Source organism: Nycticebus coucang, chromosome 4, assembly GCF_027406575.1.
Source record: "Nycticebus coucang isolate mNycCou1 chromosome 4, mNycCou1.pri, whole genome shotgun sequence".
Lineage (NCBI taxonomy): Eukaryota > Metazoa > Chordata > Mammalia > Primates > Lorisidae > Nycticebus > Nycticebus coucang.
This window is the reverse complement of record NC_069783.1, coordinates 46,989,810-47,015,563: the sequence shown is the minus strand read 5'-3', so window position 1 is coordinate 47,015,563 and position 25,754 is coordinate 46,989,810. Positions and strand designations below refer to the sequence as shown.

General features: G+C 38.8%; 1 protein-coding gene across 3 annotated transcripts in view; it reads right to left on the bottom strand.

Annotated features, from left to right (window-relative positions):
* Nucleotides 1-25,754, bottom strand: part of PPP1R21 (protein phosphatase 1 regulatory subunit 21) — an 80,680-nt gene that overhangs the window by 5,451 nt on the left and 49,475 nt on the right. For 2 of the 3 annotated variants that reach the window (XM_053588916.1, XM_053588918.1), the window contains exons 17-20: nucleotides 24,724-24,966; nucleotides 4,193-4,225; nucleotides 2,737-2,853; nucleotides 239-337 (exon numbers count right to left, since the gene is read on the bottom strand). In XM_053588916.1, the coding sequence (XP_053444891.1) occupies nucleotides 239-337; nucleotides 2,737-2,853; nucleotides 4,193-4,225; nucleotides 24,724-24,966 (492 nt within the window). Of the gene's footprint in view, nucleotides 1-238; nucleotides 338-2,736; nucleotides 2,854-4,192; nucleotides 4,226-8,263; nucleotides 8,373-24,723; nucleotides 24,967-25,754 lie in introns of those variants that run through there. The other variant, XR_008379628.1, reaches the window with a different exon arrangement.

The following is a 25,754-nucleotide window of genomic DNA, read 5'->3' as shown; positions in this document are numbered from 1 at the left end:
ATTACGGATAAATATTATTTCTACAAATGTTTACTATAAAATGATTTAAAATTAAAATCAAGTCAGAGAAACAAACAATACAAAGACTTTTTGCCTGACTAAAGATGTTACTTTAAAATGAGTTCAAAATAAAGTAGTTAGGAAAAAAAGCATATTCAGAGGTTAAATGCCACTACTTTGAAAAGGAAATGCTGATTTTGCTGCCCAGGAACTGCTGAGGTAACGTTTATGAAGTCACCTGAAGTCTGCTGATGTTCTGACTGGCAAGTTTCATCTCTTCGGTCAATGCCTCCTTAGACTTTTCAGCCAAGGCTAGTCTTTTAGAGAGTGCTCGGCACTGTAAATTCGGAAAACATTCCATTACTACAGGGTTTTTTTTTTTTTCTCTAAAATCAAACTTGCTTCAGGGAAGGTTACTAAAAATACTTCCCAAAGCCAAAACCCATTCATTCATTCCACAAATATCTGTTGGACACCTACAGACATTGTACCCCTCATGGAGTATACAAAGAAAAGATATGGCCCCCACCCTCATCATTTAAGTCAGGGAAAAACAGCCTACCAACTCAAGCTCATCAATGTTTCTTTTCTAGCTCTAGCCTGATGACGAGTAATTATAAACAATATAAGAACTGTCTACATTTACCCGGGATTTATTTATACTTATGCTGGCCAAGAAGGGAAGTGATTATTTCAAAAGCTATCAGTGGCTTCTGCCCACGCAATGTGGATCCTAAGATATTGTTCTTGTGTTTTAAGTCCTTCACTAAAGATCACATTATAGAAACAATTAAAGCGCTACAGTCTGACCCTATAGATTATGCTCTGACTACAGGGAAAAACATGAGCACAGGGCTGTAAAGATCCCAGCTGCTTTTCTAGGCGTTCCATAAAACCTAGGTTACCCAGAGACAAAGTAGATCAAAAAGAAAAAAGAAAAATCTTGTTTCACACTATTTTTCAAAGATGGTGTGAGATTAAAAGGATCACTAAACTTTTTGATAAGGCCGTTGAGACTGACAAGGAGAATCTGTTGAGACATACTTGAATGCTGTGTTGACATCAGGTGCTCAGACTAACCATTCCAGTAAAGTCATACAGGGGGTCACCACTTCCTGTTTACAAATGAGGAAAAACTAGGACAATTTAAAAATTCTTGTATCTGCAATTGTGCTGAAAACATTTACTAAAATAAGAAAATCTCTTGGAAATAAAACAGCCTCAAAAATTCCCCAGTTACTCATTTCATTTTTCAAAAGAGCATTTCAGGACAGTTCAGCCAACCAAATCAACCACCTCCTATTAACCACACATCTATCCTGTGCTCAGCACTGAACCAAAGAGGAAGAGAGATATGCAAGGCACAGGTTCTCATGAAGATGATGAGTCTGAGACACTAACTCAGAAAGCAGTTAGGGAACTGGCAATGAGAATACACCTGCCCACTGCACTGTCAGGCTCAGACGGTGCTACAGCAGTTCCGCTGCAAGTCTTCCCCACTTTCTGCATTCCAGCAAGCTGCCACTATTGACCAGCTTATCAAACATGTGTTCAGTGGATGCTTGTGAACAATACTGAGCTAGGCACATCATTTATTTTAGCAGGAAAAAGACACAAAGCCCCTCTCCATTGTTAGCAACTGGCTTCCTATCAACCTCTCCATCACTGCAGTATAGAAGAAAATTACAAAGTCAGATCCCAAATGAAGGGTGTTGTCTATTCTTTTGCAATTTCTTCAACAATTTTAACCATTATTATTCTCTGTCTGCAATCTATAAATGACCTTTTAATATAGAGTTTCAAATCAGAGACCTTAAAGGTACTCTTAAATCAAGTAGGTGGGAAGTGGAAAGAAGGGTTGGGTAAATTCGCACCTAACTGGTATAATGCACACCTTCTGGGTAAAAGGCAAACTTTTAATTTCAACTTAACATGTACAAAAGCAAATTATGTAACCAAAACTCGTGTCCCCTATGATATTCTGAAATAAAAACAAGCTACTCTGACATGTTGAACAGCATCCATTCTATCTTGTTTCTTACTGTTTGATATCTGTACTTTCTTCATTTTTCCTCCTTCTACTCGATCAACTGTGTACAACTGCATTGATTGTATTGCATAGTGCTTTGCTAACTCTCTTCAAAAATTATTTGGTAAGAGAAAAATGTAACAAAAGTGAGACTGTATATCTTTTGCGGGTTGAAAGATGTATTTTTCATTTTATCAGTTATAGTAATTAATTTCCATAAACTTGTCATTTATGCAAGTTAAAAAGCAAAATATGCCTGATTTTTAAGGAAAAAAATTTTTTGAGGAAAAAATTTTTTAATTTAAAAAAAATTTTTTTTTTTTTTTTAAGGAAAAATCAGGCATATTTTGCTTTTTAACTTGCTTATAAGAAATTTCCTTAACCTGTGATGTCCACCTATCGATAATTCTAAAACAAGTAATCTGGAACAATGATGCTCCAAACACACGCTATGTGACCCGTAAGTCTCCTGGCTATCTTGCAATAACTTAAAAATGACAAATCAGTCTTATATTTATTCAAATAAAGATTTCCGGTTGGTAGATAGACTAATCAATATTAACTCCAACCAAAGTCATAAACATGCATAGACACTGAACACAAAGACACTGACTTCCGTCTTCTATCAAACACCAGAAGAATAAGATAGTGACCTAATTCCTGCAGGGATCAGGGAAAACCTCCACCCTAATTACCTGTCTACTCACCTCAGCATAAAAATGCACTGACTTACTGTCAGCCAACTGTAACTGAGATGTGAGTTCCACTATCCTTGCCATGTAGTGATTTTTAATTAGGTCTTCACGAGATTCCACATCTGGAACCTAAAGAGAACACGAACACACATAAATAAATGCCAGTGAGCTTAAGCAATTGTAGGGGGAAAAAGACATTTTGTATATTTTCATTTGAAATTTAATGGGGAATCACTGTTTTCCTACCCCTCAAGGAAATATCAGACATGGCAGGGAAATGTATATCCCAAATTTCTTTTACTCAGCACCCTATCTCACAAAGAAGTTGTAGCTTCAAGAGAACAGAACTGAAGTACAGGGAAGCCCACTGGAACTGCATCCCTCCATCCAGCTTCTATTAGCCACAAATCTGACTTTCAACTCTCCACCTGACTGGCTCCTATGTCCTCCTCTAATTGGAAGAGAGCAGGGAAAAGGACATTTATTAGTACCCCTAAAATCTGAACACTCTTGCTTTCTCTCCTCAAATTATCTTAAGATGACTCTAATGCTTTTAACAATACTAATAAGTTAAACTATTTTTATGGTGAACAGGGTATGGCCTTTGTCCCAGACTAGTATTTCTACTGGTTACTCTAACAAATACACAATATTGAGTTTAGTTTAAAAATACACATGGAAGATTACCTATAAAATAAATAAGGAAGATATCAAAGAATTTGTCAATTTACTTGAGCTATATTTACCTGCCTGCTATACTGAGTAGTAGTGACTTAAAGGTTCATTTAATCATAGGGGTTCTCAAACTACGGCCCGTGGGCCACATGTGGCAGTGTGATTGTATTTGTTCCCATTTTGTTTTTTTACTTCAAAATAAGATATGTGCCATGTACACAGGAATTTGTTCATAATTTTTTTTTAAACTATAGTCTGGCCCTCCAATGGTCTGAGAGACAGTGAACTGGCCCCCTGTTTAAAAAGTTTGAGGACCCCTGAAATGGGTATTTATAAAGTTACATCTTAGAGTATTTCAAACTTCCAATGTGTAAACCTATCTGACAAACCAAATCTGACTTGAGGGCTTCAAGGGCTGGAAAGAGCTACCAAGCACACTGCTGGTCAGGGTCCTAAACGCCCTGCTTTCTTGGCTGTCCTGTGAAGGACCACCGTAACTCTCAGCCTTGTGCTGTGGGCCAGCAAGAGGATGGCCAAACAGGAACCACACCTTGCCAAACTGCCAAGGCAAGTCATCCAACAAGGTGATTACAAAAAAACAAGCTATGATTTGTTGGTGAGAGTTACAATTGAGCCAGAGAGAAAAGCAACATGGAACCATTGATGAAGGGGAAAAACATTTACTACCACTGTCAGGAAAAACAAATGGACCAAGATGGCTTTCACACAACTTTGCCAAAAACGTACTGCCTAATATTTACTAACAAACAACATGACGCCAAGCATGTATTACCTCACTGTCAGATGTCCTGGTTAAAATCCCAATCTAGAATATAAAGGGGAAAAAAAAAACCTTTAAAACAGAATGTTCATATTTCAAACACAGTAGGCTCAATACTCATAGTATTTTCTCAGTTCACAGTTTTACAGAGCACTGGGAGTGCAGTACTAGAGCACCCTCGATTGTCCATAAGGATGTTGTGCATGCAGACAGGTAACTGCATTCACTATTTCTGCCATGAGGCAGGAACCAAGAATAATCATTGCTAAATCCTCCTATCAAAATACTGACTAGCACATTCTCACTAAAGAAAGTTTTATGGTGACCATAGAAATTAAATATTCTGAACAGAAAATACAAATAATAAACATTCTGGCTGAAAGCTCAAGAGGAGAAAGAAGAAATTAAATATATACTTTGATATAACATTATGACATTAATAAGCACTAATTTCAGATATAAATTAATGAAAACAAAAAAAGTTTTAAATATATTAAAGTGCTGCTAGATTTTTAAAAGTTTACTTTTGTAGATTAAGATTTCAAAATCTATCAAGATTACTGAATTCAGGTTATTGTTCAAGGTGGAAGGGCATGCGCTTGGGTACAATAACTTCAGAAAACTGGTAGCTCAATGCCTGTTGCTCAGCAGTTAGGGTGCTGGCCACATACACTGGGGCTGGCAAGTTCGAACATGGCCCAGGTCTGCCAAAGAACAATGACAACTACAACAAAAAAAATAGCCGGATGATGTGGTGGGTGCTTGTTGTCACAGCTACTTGGGAAGCTGAGGCAAAAGAATTGCTTAAGCCCAAGAGTTTGAGGTTGCTGTGAGCTGTGAAGCCTAGGCACTCTACTGAGGACGACACAATGTCTCAAAAAAAAAAAAAAGAAACGATAACTGATAAATAATTTTCATATATTCTAAATAATATCCTCAAGACTATTACTCGGAACAGTGAGCAGCCTTATCAGTTGAATGTGTACTAAGGAATGCCTTACCTACTTGGCTGTTAAGTCTTTTCTAAGAACTTTTTAAACAGAAGAACCATAATTTTCTACTCAATGAAGCAGAATTAGCAATTACTCTTTCTCTTTTGGTTAAAAATTATTTACAGTAGCCCACCAATCATTTAATTTTATATCCTCAATTACGACTGCATTGATGAAATAAACTGCAAGGATGCATCTATTCCAACTCAGCACCCTCACCCCCTACTTCCAGGCTATGTTTTGAAAATATGATACAGCAAGAATTCCTTCAAAGAAATAATATATTGTATAAACGGAAGGAAAAAAAAATTTTTTTTCTTTTTTTTTTTTTTTTGCAGTTTTTGGCTGGGGCCAGGTTTCAACCCACCACATCCAGTATATGGGGCAAGTGCCCTACTCCTTGAGCCACAGGCACCATCCACAGAAAGTTTTAGCATACATAATTTCAACATTTTCTCAATGCTACTAAAAGAATATAAACCAATACAGTCCTTTTAGAAAATAATCTGGCAATAAAAACCAAGGAACTTGGCTCAGCACCTATGGCTCAAGCAGCTCCAGCCCCCGACGGCCAAACAACAATGACGGCTATAACCAAAAAAACAGCTGGGCATTGTAGCAGGTGACTGTAATCCAAGCCACTTGGGAGGCAGAGGCAGGAGAATCTCTTGAGCCCAGGAGTTGGAGGTTGCTGTGACCTGTGATGCAAGGGCAGTCTACTCAGGGTGTCAGCTTGAGGCCCTGTCTCAAAAAATTTTCTAAAAATTTAAAAAAGACAAAGGTCCATATGATCAATCATTCAACATTGGTTTCCCATTTCTTGCTTCACACTGTGAGCTAGAACTTGTAGGATATCTAATCCATGGAAAAATTGTCACCAGGGAACTGGTCCCTTGTGCTGAAACAGGTTGGGAACTACTGCCTGTGGGAGTGCTACAAATGTATAAAAAGTAATAAAAAAAAAACATATTGAACGGCGCCCGCCCAGACCTTGGTAAGAGCTGCACCGCCTGGACCTCCGGAAGAGCTGCGCAGTGACCGCGATAGGCGACAGCCTAGACCTTAGTAAGAGCTGCACCACGACCTCCGACCCATGACCTGCACCCACAGGGCCTCCACACGCCCTAATCAGGAACTGCGGGAGCAATGCAACCCCACATCCTCCCTCCTGTACCCTCCCTGCCTCCACACAGCCCTGCTCATCAGGCCAGGGACTACGGTAGCAGCATACCCCCCGGGGCCCTCCCTGCCTCTGCGCTGAGCCCTTTTCCTGGCCAGAGACTGCTGGAGCCTTGGGCTCTCTGTGCCAAAGTCACTGGGCGCCAGGCACTCCCAGAATTGTGTGCATCACCCCTGGCCCTGTTGCTGGATCCGGGTGTGTCACACTCTAGAGCTGTATCCACAAACAGAACTCCCTGGCTGGGGCAGCCCCAGAGGAGCTACAGAGGGTCACTCCCTACAAAGATCCAGCAAAAATAGAGTGATCCCGCTGGGGTCTAATCTTGGAGAGACACCTCCCCAACTCTGAGGACAGTAAGAAGGAACAGTGAAGAACAATCATGAGGCAAAATCAACAGAAAAACTCTGGCAATATGAATAATCAGAGTAGAGCAACTCCCCCAAGACACAGCACAAGATCCCATGCACAAACAAATAGCTGAGATGTCAGAAATCGAATTCAGAATCTGGATAGCAAAAAAGATCGAATTAGAATTCCAAGCAGTAACCCAAAAGATATCTAAAGAATTCAACAAATTCAAAGGCCAAATGACCAAAGATTTTGACACATTGAGACAAGAAGTTGCAGCCCTCTGAGAAACACAGTAGAATCCCTCAATAAAAGAATGGAGCAAGCACAAGAAAGGATTTCTGACATTGAAGACAAAGCTTTTGAACGCTCCCAAACTCTCAAAGAGGAAGGCAAAGGAAGAAATGGAGGGCAAAAACAGATTACTCTCTCAGAGAGCTCTGGGATAATTCCAAGAAAACCAATATTTGTCTTATAGGGATCCCTGAAAGCGACGAAGTGGCTTCACAAGGCACACAGACTCTTCTCCATGAGATTATGAAGGAGAACTTTCCAGACATGCCAAGAGATTCTGAAATTCAGATAGCAGACAGTTTCAGAACTCCAGCATGACTTAACCCAAATAAGACATACCCCAGACACATCATAATCAATTTCACTAAAGTTAATATGAAGGAGAAAATTCTGAAAGCAGCCAGACGAAAGAAAACCATCACCTACAAGAGCAAGAATATTAGAATAACTGCAGATCTTTCTGCTGAAAGCTTTCAAGCTAGAAGAGGATGGTCATCAACTTTTAATCTCCTAAAACAAAATAACTTTCAACCCAGGATCCTGTACCCAGCTAAACTGAGTTTCATTTATGACGGAGAAATTAAATACTTTAATGACATTCACATGTTGAAGAAATTTGCCATAACTAAACCAGCTCTCCAGGATATTCTCAGACCTATCCTCCATAAAGACCAGCGTAATCATCCACCACAAAAGTAAAACCACTCAGAAAATTTTGATCAAATTCCAACTTCCACAGTCACAAAAGGATTCAAAGTGTCCACCAGACTCTCGAAAGGCTTATCAATATTCTCAATTAATGTGAATGGTTTAACTTGTCCTCCAAAGAGGCACAGGTTGGCTGACTGGATACAAAACTCAAGCCAGATATCTGCTGCATACAAGAATCTTATCTTACATTAAAAGACAAATGTAGACTCAAGGTGAAGGGATGGTCATCTATACTCCAGGCAAATGGAAAGCAGAAAAGAGCAGGCGTTCCAATTCTATTCGCAAATGCAATAGGCTTTAAACCAATGAAAATAAGGAAGGATAAGGATGGACACTTCATATTTGTTAAAGATAATACTCAATATGAGATTTCAATTATTAATATTTATGCACCCAACCAGAACACACCTCAATTTACAAGAGAAACACTAACAGACATGAGCAACTTGATTTCCTCCAGTTCCATAGTAGTGGGAGATTTTAACACCCCTTTATCTATTTGCTGCATAGATCCTCCAAAAAGAAGCTAAGCAAAGAAATTTAAAATTTAAACTTAACCATTCAATATCCGGACTTAACAGACATCTACAGAACATTTCATCCCAACAGAACTGAATACACATTCTTCTCATCCGCTGACGGAACATACTCCAAAATCGACCATATCCTAGGCCACAAATCTAAAAAAAATAGAAAATTGTTAGAAAACAGAAAGCAAATTTAAAAAAATAGAAATTATTCCTTCCATCTTCTCAGAACATAACGGAATAAAAGTTGAACTCAATAACAACAGTAATCTGCATACCCATACAAAAACATGGCAGCTAAACAACCTTATGCTGAAGGATAGATGGGTTATAGATGAGATTAAGAAGGAAATCACCAAATTTTTGGAACAAAACAACAATCAAGACACGAATTATCAGTACCTCTGGGATACTGCAAAGACAGTCCTAAAACGGAAATTTATAGCACTGCAAGCCTTCCTCAAGAAAACGGAAAGAGAGGAAGTTAACAACTTGATGGGACATCTCAAGCAACTGGAGAAGGAAGAACACTCCAACTCCAAACCCAGCAGAAGAAAAGAAATAACCAAAATCAGAGCAGAATTAAATGAAATTGAAAACAAAAGAATTATACAACAGATCAATAAATCCAAAAGTTGGTTTTTTGAAAAGATCAATAAAATAGATAAACCTTTGGCCAACCTAACCAGGAAAAAAAGAGTAAAATCTCTAATTTCATCAATCAGAAATGGTAACGATGAAATAACAACAGACCCCCCCAGAAATTCAAAAAATCCTTAACGAATACTACAAGAAACTCTACTCTCAGAAATATGAAAATCTGAAAGAAATCGACCAATACCTGGAAGTACGCCACCTACCAAGACTTAGCCAGAATGAAGTGGAAATGTTGAACAGGCCTATATCAAGTTCTGAAATAGCATCAACCATACAAAATCTTCCAAAAAGAAAAGCCCAGGACAAGATGGCTTTACGTCAGAATTCTACCAAACCTTTAAAGAAGAACTAGTACCTATATTACTAAACCTCTTCCAAAATATAGAAAAAGAAGGAATACTACCCAACACATTCTACGAAGTAAACATCACCTTGATCCCCAAACCAGGAAAAGACTCAACAAGAAAAGAAAAGTATAGACCAATATCACTAATGAATACTGATGCTAAAATACTCAATAAGATCCTAAGAAACAGAATCCAACAACACATCAAAAAAATTATACACCACGAGCAAGTGGGATTTATCCCAGGGTCTCAAGGCTGGTTCAGTACACACAAACCTATAAATGTAATTCAGGACATAAACAAACTAAAAAATAAGGACCATATGATTCTTTCAATTGATGCAGAAAAAGCTTTTAATAATACCCAGCATCCTTTCATGATCAGAACACTTAAGAAAATTGGTATAGAAGGGACATTTCTTTTTTTTTTTGTTAGAGACAAGAGTCTCACTTTGTCACCCTTGGTAGAGCACCATGGCTTCACAGCTCACAGCAGCCTCCAGCTCTTGGGCTGAGGTGATTCTCTTGCCTCAGCCTCCTGAGTAGCTGGGACCACAGGTGCCCACCACAACGCCCGGCTATTTTTTTGTTGCTGTTGTTGCAGTTTGGCTGGGGCTTGTTTTGAACTCACCACCCTTGGTATATGGGGCCAGCACCCTACTCCCTGAGCCACAGGTGCTGCCCATAGAAGGGACATTTCTTAAACTAATAGAGGCCATTTACAGCAAACCCACAGCCAATATCGTAAGGAGTTAAACTGAAATCATTTCCACTTCGATCAGGAACCAGGCAAGGTTTCCCACTGTCTCCATTGGTCTTTAACATTGTAATGGAAGTTTTAGCCATTGCAATTTGGGAAGAAAAGGTGATCAAGGGTATTCACATAGGGTCAGAAGAGATCGAACTTTCACTCTTCGCAGATGATATGATCGTATATCTGGAAAACACTAGGGATTCTACTACAAAACTTTTAGAAGTGATCAAGAAATATAGCAATGTCTCAGGCTACAAAATCAACACCCATAAATCTGTAGCCTTTATATATACCAACAATAACCAAGCCGGAAGAATAGTCAAGGACTCTATTCCTTTCACAGTAGTGCCAAAGAAGATGAAATATTTGGAAATATACCTAAACAAAGGATGTGAAAGATCTATACAAAGAGAACTATGAAACTCTAAGAAAAGAAACAGCTGAACATGTTAACAGATGGAAAAACATACCATGCTCATGGCTGGGAAGAATCAACGTAGTTAAAATGACTATACTACCCAAAGCAATATATAATTTTTTTTTTTTTTTTTGTGGGTTTTGGCCAGGGCTGGGTATGAACCTGCCACCTTCGGCATATGGGACCGGCGCCCTACCACTTTGAGCCACAGGCGCCACCCCTTGTTTTGTTATTTTTATTTTTTTTTGGCCAGGGCTGGATTTGAACCCACCACCTCCGGCATATGGGACCAGTGCCCTACTCCTTGAGCCACAGGCGCCGCCCAGCAATATATAATTTTAATGCAATTCCTATTAAAGCTCCATTGTCATATTTTAAAGATCATGAAAAAAAAAATAAAATAAAATAATGCTTCGTTTTATGTGGAATCAGAAAAAACCTTGAATAGCCAAAACATAACTCAGCAATAAAAACACAGCAGAAGGAATCACACTACCAGATCTGAGACTGTACTATAAATCGATAGTGATCAAACAGCATGGTATTGGCACAAAAACAGAGAAGTAGATGTCTGGAACAGAACAGAGAACCAAGAGATGAATCCAGCTACTTACCGTTATTTGATCTTTGACAAGCCAATTAAAAACATTAGTGGGGAAAAGATTCCCTATATAACAAATGGTGCGGGGTGAACTGGCTGGCGACCTGTACAAGACTGAAACTGGACCCACACGTTTCACCATTAACTAAGACTCTCACTGGATTAAAGATTTAAACTTAAGACATGAAACTATAAAAATACTAGAAGAGAGTGCAGGGAAAACCCTTGAAGAAATTGGTCTGGGCAAGTATTTTATGAGGAGGACCCCCCCCGCACTTGAAGCATCTTCAAAAATACACTACTGGGACCTGATCAAACTAAAAAGCTTATGCACAGCCAACAACATAGTAAGTAAAGCAAGCAGACAGCCCTCAGAATGGGAGAAAATATTTGCAGGTTATACCTCCAATAAAGGTGTAAACCAGAATCCACAGAGAACTCAAACGTATTAGCAAGAAAAGAACAAGTGATCCCATCTCAGGGTGGGCAAGGGACTTGAAGAGAAACTTCTCTAAAGAAGACAGACGCACGATCTACAAACACATGAAAAAAAGCTCATCATCCTTAATCATCAGAGAAATACAAATCAAAACTACTTTGAAATATCACCTAACCCCAGTAAGAGTAGCCCACTAAGAAAATCCCAAAACCAGAGATGTTGGTGTGGATGTGGAAAAAAGGGCACACTTCTACACTGCTGCTGGGAATGCACACTAATACGTTCCTTCTGGAAGGATGTTTGGAGAATACTCTGAGACCCAAAAATAGACCTGCCATTCGATCCTATAATTCCCTTACGAGGTTTATACCCAGAAGACCAAAAATTATAATATAACAAAGACATTTGGTACCAGAATGTTTATTGCAGCCCAATTCATAATTGCTAAGTCATGAAAGAAGCCCAAGTGCCCACTGACCCACGAATGAACTAGCAAATTGTGGTACATGTATACCATGGAATATTATGCAGCCTTAAAGAAAGATGGAGACTTTACCTCTTTCATGTTTACATGGATGGAGCTGGAACACATTCTTCTTAGCAAAGTATCTCAGGAATGGAAGAAAATGTATCCAATGTACTCAGCTCTACTATGAAGCTAATTTATAGCTTTCACATGAAGGCTATAACCCAACTATAGCACAAGACTATGAGGAAAGGGCCAAGGAAGGGTAAGGGGAGGTTAAGGTGGAGGGAGGGTAATGGGTGGGGCCACACCTATGGTGCATCTTAGAACGGGTACAGGTGAAACTTACTAAAGGCAGAATACAAATGTCTACATACAATAACTAAGAAAATGCCATGAAGGCTAAATTGAACAGTTTGATGAGAATATTTCAGATTGTATATGAAACCAGCACATTGTACCCCTTGATTGCACTAATGTACACAGCTATGAGTTAAAACTAAAAAAAAAATAAAATAAAAAAAGACATGAAACTATAAAAATACTTGAAGAAAGTGCAGGGAAAACTCTTGAAGGAATCGGCCTGGGTGAATATTTTATGAGGAGGACTCCCCAGGCAATGGAAGCAGTATCAAAAATACATTACTGGGACCTGATCAAACTAAAAAGCTTCTGCACAGCCAACAACATAGTAAGTAAAGCAAGCAGACAGCCCTCAGAATGGGAGAAAATATTTGCAGGTTATACCTCCAATAAAGGTGTAAACCAGAATCCACAGAGAACTCAAATGTATTAGCAAGAAAAGAACAAGTGATTCCATTTCAGGGTGGGCAAGGGACTTGAAGAGAAACTTCTCCAAAGAAGACAGACGCACGATCTACAAACACATGAAAAAAAGCTCATCATCCTTAATCATCAGAGAAATGCAAATCAAAACTACTTTGAGATACCTATCACCTAACCCCAGTAAGAGTAGCCCACGTAGGAGGCGGAGCAAGATGGCAGCCGAGTAACAGCTTCCTTGCATCTGGGCACCGTGAGTCTGGGGAGATAGGACTCCAGGCATCTCTGGCTGGTGGGAACTGCCTATCATCACTCCTATGAAGATACAGGGAGTCAGCGAGAGACTTCTGGACCCCAAGAGGAGGACTAAAACAGTGGAAAACCGGCAAGTGGTCGCGTGTGTTCAATCCGTCTAAACCCGCCCACAACTGTAAGTTCAGTAGCAGCGAGACTGCAAACCAGAAAGGCCTTACCTGTGAACTGTTTTGATGTCCTTGGACTTGGCACTGAGTTGAACTGCCCTGGGGAAGGCCTGAGCGGGAGTGCGGAGAACTTTGGCCGTTGTCTAGGGCCCCAGTCTGGGCCGCTGAGCCAGACGGAGCTAATAGTGTTTGGCGGTGGGTCACACGGATCCATTGTCAGTGATCTGCCCCGGCAAGCTCCGCCCTCAGGGTCGCAGAGCTAGAAACGGGTGGGAGCTGGTAACCCAGCAACCAAGTAGCCTAAGGGTGGGGTTTGAGCCGCCTTGCAGCCCTAACCCTCAGGGGCAGAGTGAGACCGGTTTTGGCACACTGAATAAGTGGATAGCCACTTCAGCAGCGATTCCAGCGAGAAAGCTGGGAAAGCTTCTGCTCAGCAAGTTTACAAGTTCAAAGTGCCTTTTAAGTAGGCTGAAGAGAGATTTAGGGTGTCTACCTACTGGGGTTTGAGAAATCAGCAGCCTCCAGTCGTATCAGAACTGTGACTAACATCTCATACCCCAGAAGACCACGTGTTGCCCAGACAATATTCAATAACATATACAAACTGCTTTGTTTTTGGTTGTGTATTTTTTTCTTCTTTCTTTTTTGGTTTGGTTGTTTTTTTATGTTTATTTTCACGTTGCTGATGTTCTTTTGTTTTTTTAATTTCAATCTTTTCCACACAGATCCCTTTTTCTTTCTCAATTTTCCTAGTTTAATTATAATTTCCCATTGCTGCCTTTTTTAATAACTTCAACTTCACTTTTGGTAGTGTTTCTACCGATATAATTTGGTTTTTCACCCAATTTTATCCCCGTAAAGTTTTCTGTTTGCTTCTTCTGGTTTGATTTATAGCATTTTTGTCTTCCCTCTCTACTTGGTGGAGGTGGGGTACTGTGTCTGATCAGGTTAGCAAAGAGCTGCTGACCTCAAGGGAACCACGCAACTGGGCACCCCCAGAAGGTGGGGTTTTTTTAAGGTTGTGTCAAAGTATCCTACTGTACACCTATATTGCCCTGTCTCCCTCTTTCTGTGCCTCTCTTCTTTTTGTCAATATTCCTTATACCCACCCCCTCTCCTTTCTCTATCTTTCTTTTTTTCTTATCACTTGGTCCTCCTTTCTTTCATCCCCTTTTTTTGCTCTTCAACCTTCTCACCCTTCTGGTCCTGTAACCCTTAGTCCACAGGCACAAGAACTTAAAGAGCAAGAGGAAGTGAAAGGAAAATTACGGCAAGGAAACAGATAAAAGAAATCACTCATGAGGAAGAATCAGCAGAAAACTCCAGGCAACATGAAGAACCAGTCTAGAACAACCCCACCAAGGGACCATGAGGTAGCTACTGCAGATGATTCCACCAGTATAGAAATGTTAGGAATGACAGAAAGGGAATTTAGAATACACATGTTGAAAACAATGAAAGAAATGATGGAAACAATGAAGGAAATTGCTAATAAAGTGGAAAATAACCAAAAGGAAATCCAAAAACAGAATCAAATAAGAGATGAACGATATGAAGAATATAAAAAGGATATAGCAGACCTGAAGGAACTGAAACAGTCAATTAGGGAACTTAAAGATACAATGGAAAGTATCAGCAACAGGTTAGACCATGCAGAAGAAAGAATTTCAGAGGTAGAAGACAAAGTTCTTGAGATAACTCAGACAGTAAAAGAGGCAGAAAAGAAGAGAGAGAAAGCAGAACGTTCACTGTCAGAATTATGGGACTTTATGAAGCATTCCAACATACGAGTTATAGGAATTCCAGAAGGGGAAGAAGAATGCCCCAGAGGAATGGAAGCCATACTAGAGAATATTATAAAAGAAAATTTCCCAAACATCACCAAAGAGTCTGACACACTCCTTTCAGAGGGATATCGGTCCCCAGGTCGCCTCAACTCTAACCGAGCTTCTCCAAGACACATTGTGATGAACCTGTCCAAAGTCAAGACAAAAGAAAAGATTCTGCAAGCTGCCAGGAGTAAGCGCCAGTTGACCTACAGGGGCAAATCCATCAGAGTTACCGCAGACTTCTCTAATGAAACTTTCCAAGCAAGAAGACAATGGTCATCTACCTTTAATCTACTTAAACAGAACAATTTTCAGCCCAGAATTCTGTACCCTGCTAAGCTAAGTTTCAAAATTGACGGAGAAATCAAATCATTTACGGATATACAAACATTGAGGAAATTCGCCACAACAAGACCAGCTCTACAGGAAATACTTCAACCTGTTCTGCACACTGACCACCACAATGCATCAGCAGCAAAGTAAGAACTCAGAAATCAAAGGACAAAACCTAACCTCCACACTGATGCAAAAGATAAAACTAAGCAATGGACTCTCACCAAACAAGACGAATAGAATACTACCACACTTATCAATTATCTCAATAAATGTTAATGGCTTGAATTCCCCACTGAAGAGACATAGATTGGTTGACTGGATTAAAAAACACAAGCCATCCATTTGCTGTCTGCAAGAAACACACCTGGCCTCAAAAGACAAATTAAAGCTCCGAGTCAAGGGTTGGAAGACAATTTTTCAGGCAAACGGAATTCAGAAGAAAAGAGGAGTTGCAATCTTATTTTCTGATACATGTGGATTTAAAGCAACTAAAGTCAAAAAAGACAAAGATGGTCACTTTATATTGGTCAAGGGAAAACTACAACAAGAAGACATTTCCATTCTAAATATTTATGCACCCAATTTAAATGCTCCCAGATTCTTCAAGCACACCTTACTCAGTCTGAGCAATATGATATCTGATAATACCATCATAACAGGGGACTTTAACACACCTCTTACAGAGCTGGACAGATCCTCTAAACAGAAATTAAAGATGTAAGAGATTTAAATGAGACCCTAGAACAACTATGCTTGATAGATGCATATAGAACACTCCACCCCAAAGATAAAGAATATACATTCTTCTCATCACCCCATGGAACATTCTCCAAAATTGATCATATCCTGGGACACAAAACAAATATCAACAGAATCAAAAGAATTGAAATTTTACCTTGTATCTTTTCAGACCATAAGGCACTAAAGGTGGAACTCAACTCTAACAAAAATGCTCGACTCCACCCAAAGGCACGGAAATTAAACAATCTTCTGTTGAATAACAGATGGGTGAAGGAAGAAATAAAACAGGAAATCATTAACTTCCTTGAGCATAACAACAATGAAGACACAAGCTACCAAAACCTGTGGGATACTGCAAAAGCAGTTTTGAGAGGAAAATTCATCGCTTTAGATGCCTACATTCGAAAAACAGAAAGAGAGCACATCAACAATCTCACAAGAGATCTTATGGAATTGGAAAAAGAAGAACAATCTAAGCCTAAACTCAGTAGAAGAAAAGAAATATCCAAAATCAAATCAGAGATCAATGAAATTGAAAACAAAAGAATCATTCAGAAAATTAATGAAAGGAGTTGGTTTTTTGAAAAAATAAATAAAATAGATAAACCATTAGCCAGACTAACTAGAAATAGAAAAGTAAAATCTCTAATAACCTCAATCAGAAACGATAAAGGGGAAATAACAACCGATCCCACAGAGATACAAGAGATCATCTCTGAATACTACCAGAAACTCTATGCCCAGAAATTTGACAATATGAAGGAAATGGATCAATATTTGGAATCACACTCTCTCCCTAGACTTAGCCAGGATGAAATAGACCTCCTGAACAGACCAATTTCAAGCACTGAGATCAAAGAAACAATAAAAAAGCTTCCAACTAAAAAATGCCCTGGTCCAGATGGCTTCACTCCAGAATTCTATCAAACCTTCAAGGAAGAGCTTATTCCTGTACTGCAGAAATTATTCCAAAAAACTGAGGAAGAAGGAATCTTCCCCAACACATTCTATGAAGCAAACATCACCCTGATACCAAAACCAGGAAAAGACCCAAACAAAAAGGAGAATTTCAGACCAATCTCACTCATGAACATAGACGCAAAAATTCTCAACAAAATCCTAGCCAATAGATTACAGCTTATCATCAAAAAAGTCATTCATCATGATCAAGTAGGCTTCATCCCAGGGATGCAAGGCTGGTTTAACATACGCAAGTCTAGAAACGTTAGCCACCATATTAACAGAGGCAAAAATAAAGATCACATGATCCTCTCAATAGATGCAGAAAAAGCATTTGATAAAATCCAGCATCCTTTTCTAATTAGAACACTGAAGAGTATAGGCATAGGTGGCACATTTCTAAAACTGATTGAAGCTATCTATGACAAACCCACAGCCAATATTTTACTGAATGGAGTAAAACTGAAAGCTTTTCCTCTTAGAACTGGAACCAGACAAGGTTGTCCTCTGTCACCTTTACTATTCAACGTAGTGCTGAAAGTTCTAGCCAATACAATTAGGCAAGACAAGGAAATAAAGGGAATCCAAATGGGAGCAGAGGAGGTCAAACTCTCCCTCTTTGCTGACGACATGATCTTATACTTAGAGAACCCCAAAGTCTCAACCACAAGACTCCTAGAAGTCATCAAAAAATACAGTAATGTTTCAGGATATAAAATCAATGTCCACAAGTCAGTAGCCTTTGTATACACCAATAACAGTCAAGATGAGAAGCTAATTAAGGACACAACTCCCTTCACCATAGTCTCAAAGAAAATGAAATACCTAGGAATATACCTAACAAAGGAGGTGAAGGACCTCTATAAAGAAAACTATGAAATCCTCAGAAAGGAAATAGCAGAGGATATTAACAAATGGAAGAACATACCATGCTCATGGATGGGAAGAATCAACATTGTTAAAATGTCTATACTTCCCAAAGCTATCTACCTATTCAATGCCATTCCTATCAAAGTACCTACATCGTACTTTCAAGATTTGGAAAAAATGATTCTGCGTTTTGTATGGAACCGGAAAAAACCCCGTATAGCTAAGGCAGTTCTTAGTAACAAAAATAAAGCTGGGGGCATCAGCATACCAGATTTTAGTCTGTACTACAAAGCCATAGTGCTCAAGACAGCCTGGTACTGGCACAAAAACAGAGACATAGACACTTGGAATCGAATTGAACACCAAGAAATGAAACTAACATCTTACAACCACCTAATCTTTGATAAACCAAACAAGAACTTACCTTGAGGGAAAGACTCCCTATTCAATAAATGGTGTTGGGAGAACTGGATGTCTACATGTAAAAGACTGAAACTGGACCCACACCTTTCCCCACTCACAAAAATTGATTCAAGATGGATAAAGGACTTAAATTTAAGGCATGAAACAATAAAAATCCTCAAAGAAAGCATAGGAAAAACACTGGAAGATATTGGCCTGGGGGAAGACTTCATGAAGAAGACTGCCATGGCAATTGCAACAACAACAAAAATAAACAAGTGGGACTTCATTAAACTGAAAAGCTTCTGTACAGCTAAGGACACAATAACCAAAGCAAAGAGACAACCTACACAATGGGAAAGGATATTTGCATATTTTCAATCAGACAAAAGCTTGATAACCAGGATCTATAGAGAACTCAAATTAATCCACATGAAAAAAGCCAACAATCCCTTATATCAATGGGCAAGAGACATGAATAGAACTTTCTCTAAAGATGACAGACGAATGGCTAACAAACATATGAAAAAATGTTCATCATCTCTATATATTAGAGAAATGCAAATCAAAACAACCCTGAGATATCATCTAACCCCAGTGAGAATGGCCCACATCACAAAATCTCAACACTGCAGATGCTGGCGTGGATGTGGAGAGAAGGGAACACTTTTACACTGCTGGTGGGACTGCAAACTAGTACAACCTTTCTGGAAGGAAGTATGGAGAAACCTCAAAGCACTCAAGCTAGACCTCCCATTTGATCCTGCAATCCCATTACTGGGCATCTACCCAGAAGGAAAAAAATCCTTTTATCATAAGGACACTTGTACTAGACTGTTTATTGCAGCTCAATTTACCATTGCCAAAATGTGGAAACAGCCTAAATGCCCACCAACCCAGGAATGGATTAACAAGCTGTGGTATATGTATACCATGGAATACTATTCAGCTATTAAAAAAAATGGAGACTTTACATCCTTCATATTAACCTGGATGGACGTGGAAGACATTATTCTTAGTAAAGCATCACAAGAATGGAGAAGCATGAATCCTATGTACTCAATCTTGATATGAGGACAATTAATGACAATTAAGTTTATGGGGGGGGAAGCAGAAAGAGGGATGGAGGGAGGAGGGTGGGGCCTTAGTGTGTGTCACACTTTATGGGGGCAAGACATGATTGCAAGAGGGACTTTACCTAACAATTGCAATCAGTGTAACTGGCTTATTGTACCCTCAATGAATCCCCAACAATAAAAAAAAAAAAAAGAGTAGCCCACATAAGAAAATCCCAAAACCAGAGATGTTGGTGTGGATGTGGAGAAAAGGGCACACTTCTACACTGCTGCTGGGAATGCACACTAATACGTTCCCTCTGGAAGGATGTTTGGAGAATACTCAGAGACCTAAAAATAGACCTGCCATTCGATCCTATAATTCCTTTACGAGGTTTATACCCAGAAGACCAAAAATTACAATATAACAAAGACATCTGTACCAGAATGTTTACTGCAGCCCAATTCATAATTGCTAAGTCATGGAAGAAGCCCAAGTGCCCACTGACCCATGAATGGACTAGCAAATTGTGGTACATTTGTACCAAGGAATATTATGCAGCCTTAAAGAAAGATGGAGACTTTACCTCTTTCATGTTTACATGGATGGAGCTGGAACACATTCTTCTTAGCAAAGTATCTCAGGAATGGAAAAAAAAGTATCCAATGTACTCAGCCCTACCATGAAGTTAATTTATGACTTTCACATGAAGGCTATAACCCAACTATAGCACAAGAATATGGGGATTGGGGCAAGGGAGGGGAAGGGAAGGGGGAGGTTAGGATGAGGGAGGGTAACTAAGAAAATGCCATGAAAGCTACATTGAACAGTTTGATGAGAATATTTCAGATTGTATATGAAACCAGCACATTGTACCCCCTGATTGCAGTAATGTACACGGCTATGATTTAACAATAAAAAAAAAAAAAAGACCAAGAAACTTGAAAACATTCATGCCCTTTACTCAGTAATTCCAACCCTAAGAATAAAGCCCAAGGAACCATCTAACATGCAAAAAGACTCTCATGCATAAAGAATGAGATGTTATGTAAGTAGTAAAGATAATAACTAATGTCCAATCATAGGTAAACCAAGGTACATTATATATGGCATACTATGAAATCAGTATGCTTATGCACAGTTTCTAATAACAGGATAGATGTTTATTAATCAATGTTATGCTATGAGGTTTGAAATTTTATGTAGTATAATCTCAGCCATATATGAAATTTTATAGTAAAGAATATTAACGTGGTGGCTAGATTATTCATAATAATGTTCATGATAATGTCATCTTTTTCTCGTCTTCTTTATTTTTTAGCTATCTACAATATACACTGTCTTTTTATACTTAAAATACATTTTTTTAAATTCTAGTAATTTAAGTAGTGCTTTTTAATTCTATGCAATCCAGAAATTAGTGGTATTCTGTGCCTCTTCTTTGTTGAAGTTATTTATTTTATTTTTAAACACATGACCTCAGAACTTTTAACATTGTTTTTTTATTTGATATATATATATATATATTTTTTTTTTTTTTTTTTTTTGCAGTTTTTGGCTGGGGCCAGGTTTGAACCCGCCACCTCTGGTATATGTGGTCAGCACTCTACTCCTTTGAGCCATAGGCACCACCCGTTATTGCTATTTTTTCTAAAAATAAATAATAGGAGGCTAAATAACCTACAGTAGTAGGTATTTTAATGAAAATAATAAGTATGTTCCTTTTGAAATGCTATGGGGTTAGAAAGAATAAGTTTCCATTTGAGGTTACTTTTTCAGCTTCAAAGTGCTTGTACCAAGGTAATCTCCTGGTGGTATCTAAGATGGGCTTACTCTGTTAATGAATTAACTCTGAAGTGGGCACAGATTTGCTTTTAACACCCACGAAGATAAAGACAAGACAGACATACATATACACAGCTATGTATTTAGTTCACATAAGCTTACTTAAGGGGGACTGGAGGTAAAAAAAAAAAAAAAAAGACTGAAAAGTAAAACATCAAGGCAGGCATCAGCCTGAAAGCAACTAAAGGAGGGTAATATATTCCATTATATAGACCAGACTGTGAAAAGTGAGAGGAGACAGAGCACGTTTTGCTTTTCTAACTCTGAACATTAAAGACAATGCCTGAAACAGTGGTTCCTGGAAACTGTAGCATCTCAATTGTACCTTAAATGGTGTGTAAGGTTTTGAACTCAAAGTCAAGGAGAAGAAAAGAGAAGCTGGAAGGTGAAAGAATGTGAGTATATAAGTGATGGGAGTTATGGATAAACAGATATCCAGGTAAAATAAACATTCTGAACACAAACAGAGAGGCAGAAATGCAAAGAGCATTATCAGAGCGCAGATATTTCACTTTGTATAAGGAAATGAAAAGAAAATAGCCAAAAAGGTAGTTTAGAACTAGGTATGCAGGGACTTGACTGCCAGAGGAATGAGTGGATTACATTTCTACATGGCTATCCATTCTTCATTGAACCTACACATAAAAGCATTTTTTCCCTCACTCTTTGGGTCTTCACTTCTGAAGGTTCCAATGTCACACAAAACTTTGATTAAATAAATCTGTTACGCTTTTCCTTTGTTAATCTATTTTTTGTTATCAGGGTGCCAACTGTGACCCTTACGATGGGGAGGAAAGGTATGCATGGATCACACTATTTCTGCCCTACACCAACTAGACAGCCTACTTAAAGTGAAAGCAATTCCCAAACTCACCAAATCCAAAAAGCCATCATCACTCATGGCACAATAGTGTTCAGTACTAAAGGTTTTTCATGTCCTGGGAAGTTTTGCTCATATATAAAAGAATAGTGCTTTCCATTGAAAATGACCAAATAAAAAGATAATCCTCAATTTTCAGCAACTGGCATTAATGACTCAAATATACCAGTGTTACCAACTTCCAACACCTCAGTAAGGCAAAAAGTAAACAAATAAGTTTGTATCAGCCAATGTGTTTTCTGAAGGGATCAGAGCACAAGGCTATGTTGGTTGAAAGGGCAAGCTATGGGAACAGACATCCTGTCATTTATCAGATGTGTGACTTCGGGTGAGTTACTTCTCTTTGGTCCTCAGTTTCTCAGCTATAATAGGAAGATACAACACTACTTACAATCTCACGGTACCGACAATCCCACATGAGAGCTGATTGGGTGAAGTGAAGACACTGCAAAGTCCTTAGACCTGTGCCTGCACACGATTACCCTGATTACTATCCTGCTGGCAGTGTTGTCCCTGACCTGATGTGGTCTCATGGTTACCCCCTGGCCACCATCAACTCTACTATTAGCACATGTGAAGAAAGAGGGAAGGAACAGATGCTAGTGATCAGGGAGAAAGGAGGGAAGAAAGAAGAAATCAGACACAGTGGAGAACAGTCTGATCTCCTCAAGGAGACTCTGGAAGGAAGTCCAGAGGTCAGTGACTAGGGGCAGTGCCACACTGTCCCAAAATGCTACTTGGACAGATATCGGAACTCTGCTGTTTCTCATTATTTCATTTGTACACTGTAACTAAAAGTTAAATCACTGAGGGAGAAGCAAACACAGTCACCTTGCCCTGTCAGAGATAACATGCAGGACTTACAGACGGGACACACAGTTATGGCAGCAGGGTGGGACTACAGGATCATCACCCTGTTTGTTAGGTGGCCATTCAAGTCAAAACTTTAGAAAGTTAGCCAGGTATTGTGACGGGTGCCTGTAGTCCCAACCACTCAGGAGGCTGAGGCAGGAGGATTGCTTGAATCAAGGAATTTGAGGTTGCTGTGAATTATGATGTCACAGCACTCTAGCCTGGGCAACAGAGTAAGACTCTGTCTCAAAAACAAAACAAACAAAAAAAACTCTACAAAGTTGAGTTTTTAATGTTTGCTTTCCTATAAGTTTTTTTTTTTTTTTTTTTGTAGAGACAGAGTCTCACTTTATGGCCCTCGGTAGAGTGCCGTGGCCTCACCCAGCTCACAGCAACCTCCAACTCCTGGGCTTAAGCGATTCTCTTGCCTCAGCCTCCCAAGTAGCTGGGAGCTTTCCTAAAAGTTTTAATTTTTCTCCTCTATATTTTATTATGAAAAATTTCAAACATACACAAAACTCGGGAGGCAAAAGTACAGGAAATATCTGTATATGTATATTTGGATCTGAAAACTGTTAACAGGCTGCCTTTGCTTTATTGATCTGTACATACATATTTTTTCTAAACAATCTGAGTGTAACCTGCAAACATTATAATGCCTCATCCTCAGTACTTTGATATCTGCCTCCCCAAAATATATTCTCTTAAATAATACCATTGCCACACCTAGGAAAATTAACAATGAAACTCTGAAATGTTAAGATGCAATAAGGTCTGTATGTATCTTGAAAATAAAACTGGTTTGTATATTTTACTAGTATGTATGCTCTGGATGAGGTATAAGGTAAATCTAAAAAGGACCATGACTTGCTCTTCAATAGCATCAGTGAGCTAAAGAAGTAAAATCAGCAGAAAAGCAAACATTTTAGGGCAGAGTCTTAAAAAGAAGCACCCTGGCTCTCCTCAACTTCTTTAAGAAATGCTTATAAAAATGCTTGATTATGAGAGGTTTTCCCCCCTTCCTGATTTCTCCTTTTCTAGATTTTCCTTATTTTTTTAAGGAGGGCAGAATATTAAAAACTTTTTTAAAAGTAATTGAATTCTGTAACACCACTAAGTGTTGTTTCTTCACCATTTAAATCGCAGCAGTTTAACACAAGGCAAGAAATATAAAGTGGTTAAGATAATTTGTCAAAATACTGCCACATGAAAAAGAATTAACCTGATGGGTTTCTATCTTCTATGTATGTTATAAAGTCCATAACCCCATATTACAAATGTTTTTACAGAAAAACAGAATAATCTTAAATTTGACTCACATAAAATGGGAATTTGATGAAGTTACTTTTTACTGGTTACTAACTTGTTTTCTAGAACTCATGACTCATTCCTGTTGTAAACTGACATGTAATTTAGATGGCTGCTATGGTCTGAAATGTCTGTCACCCCCAAATTTGTACACTGAAATTCTAATGTCCAAGGTGATGGTATTAGGAGGTGAGGCCTTTGGGAGGTGACCTACTGGGATTAGCAAGAGACTGCAGAGAGCTCATCCGTCCCTTCCACCTTGCGACAGCACAGTAAAAAGACTGTTATCTATGAACCAGAAAAAAGCCCCTCTCCAGACAGTGAATCTGCCACTGCCATCATCTTACTGTCCTCGCCAACAGAACTGTGACAAATAAATTTCTAGTAAGAATAAGGCACTCAGTTTATGGTATTTTATTAGAGCAGCACAAATGAACTGAAACAATGGTTAACACCAAGCACTAGCTTAGAGCTTTGCCAACTGACGTGAAAAAAGAAAACTGAGGACAACCAGGAAGATACTTACCAGACTGGTGCTCTGAACGGCCTCTGGCACAGACTTGGCTGGAGCTTCCTTCTGGCCAGCAGTATTCGACACGGCAGCATTTTCCTGGGCCGGCCCAACCAACTGTCCACTACTTGTATTCTTCAGCTTATCTGCAATTCGCTGGTTTTCCTTCTCTAGCTTTATTTTGGCTAACTGAGCTTCTAACATCCAATGTTCTTTTTCCTGCTCCAGTTTTGAAATCTTTTCTAAACTCTGCTGGACCTTGAAAAGTAACAGAGTTTTACATCTTAGAGAATTATGCAGACAAAACTCAGTGGCCAAAAACATTTTACAGAATATAAACAAAAACTGCCTTACAGGTAAAAACAAATAGAGTTTGATCCTATAATAAGGACAGATTTATTAAACAGGATACAAAAAGTACAATCATAAATTGTGAAACTGAACTACAGTAAAAAAAAGAAAAGAAACTCTACTCATCACAGGACATCTTTGGGAGAGTGGAGGAAAGCCAAAGAATGAAAGAATCTGTAAAACATGTATGCGACGGAGAGCTAATATCCAGAACATATAAAATTCCTTGCAAATCGATAAGATAGACAACCCAACAGAGATACAGGCAAAAACACCAACAACAAATGACTTGAATAGGCACGTGAACAAAACTATAAACATATAAAAAGAAGGTACACAGTATCATGAAATATAAAGGAAAAGCAATTTAAACAACCCTCTTGGCTAAAACTGAAAAAACAGAAAATACAAAGGTGGACATGTTTGTGGAACAACTGGAACTGTTATGTGGTGCTGAACGAAGGAAGCCAGACGTGAAAGGGTCTATACAGTATACTTGCATTTAACATAAAGTTCAGTAATGGGCAGCAAAACTAATCTATGGTGTTAGAATGTAGGAGAATGGCTATCCTTTGGGGAAAGGAGAAGAGCAAACAAAAAGGGGCAGGAGAAAGGTTTCTGCGGTCCTGGCAACTTTTTTTTTTTTAAATGTGTATTTTACATAAAGAAATGCACTTTTTTAAAACCTAGCTACT